This window comes from Charadrius vociferus, unplaced genomic scaffold, assembly GCF_000708025.1.
Source record: "Charadrius vociferus isolate BGI_N301 unplaced genomic scaffold, ASM70802v2 scaffold573, whole genome shotgun sequence".
NCBI lineage: Eukaryota > Metazoa > Chordata > Aves > Charadriiformes > Charadriidae > Charadrius > Charadrius vociferus.
Genome location: NW_009647569.1, coordinates 212,909 through 213,352, shown reverse-complemented (window position 1 = coordinate 213,352; position 444 = coordinate 212,909). Strand labels below are relative to the sequence as shown.

At 64.0% G+C, this 444-nt stretch overlaps 1 protein-coding gene across 1 annotated transcript in view; it reads right to left on the bottom strand.

Moving 5' to 3' along the window:
- Positions 1 to 287, bottom strand: part of POU4F3 (POU class 4 homeobox 3) — a 1,665-nt gene extending 1,378 nt beyond the window's left edge. Inside the window, exon 1 of the mRNA XM_009880830.1 lies at positions 168 to 287. Within this exon, the coding sequence (XP_009879132.1) occupies positions 168 to 287 (120 nt within the window). The remainder of the gene's footprint in view (positions 1 to 167) is intronic.
- Positions 288 to 444: the final 157 nt, after the last annotated feature.

Genomic DNA, 444 nt, shown 5'->3' with positions numbered 1-444 from the left:
CCAGCCCGCCCGGGAGGAGGCAAGGAACGTCCACCCCCCCAAAAAAAAAAAATAATAAACCAACCCAAATCCATCCCAAACCCAGACGGGATACCGTGGGGTGCCGAAGTGAAGTTGGGGGAGGCTCTGCGCGGGTGCGGAACCCCTTGGAAAGGTGCGCGGCTTACCTGGGGGGCGGGCAGGCAGGCTCTGCGGATGGCTTCGGAGCTGGTGTGCAGGTGGGGGTACTTGGGTTCGTGCAGGATGGGGTGCATGCTGAACGCCTGCTTGCTGTTCATGGACATCATGGTGGGAGAGGAGGAGGGAGAGGAGGAGGAGGAAGAGGAGGAGGAGATGATCGGGGTAAGGGCAGGGGCAGGGGCGCTCCGGGCAGCCCGGCTCCGGGGGCGCGGTATTGTCTGTCTCCGTCGCCCGGCATCAATGGCATTATAGCCCGGCCCCCCC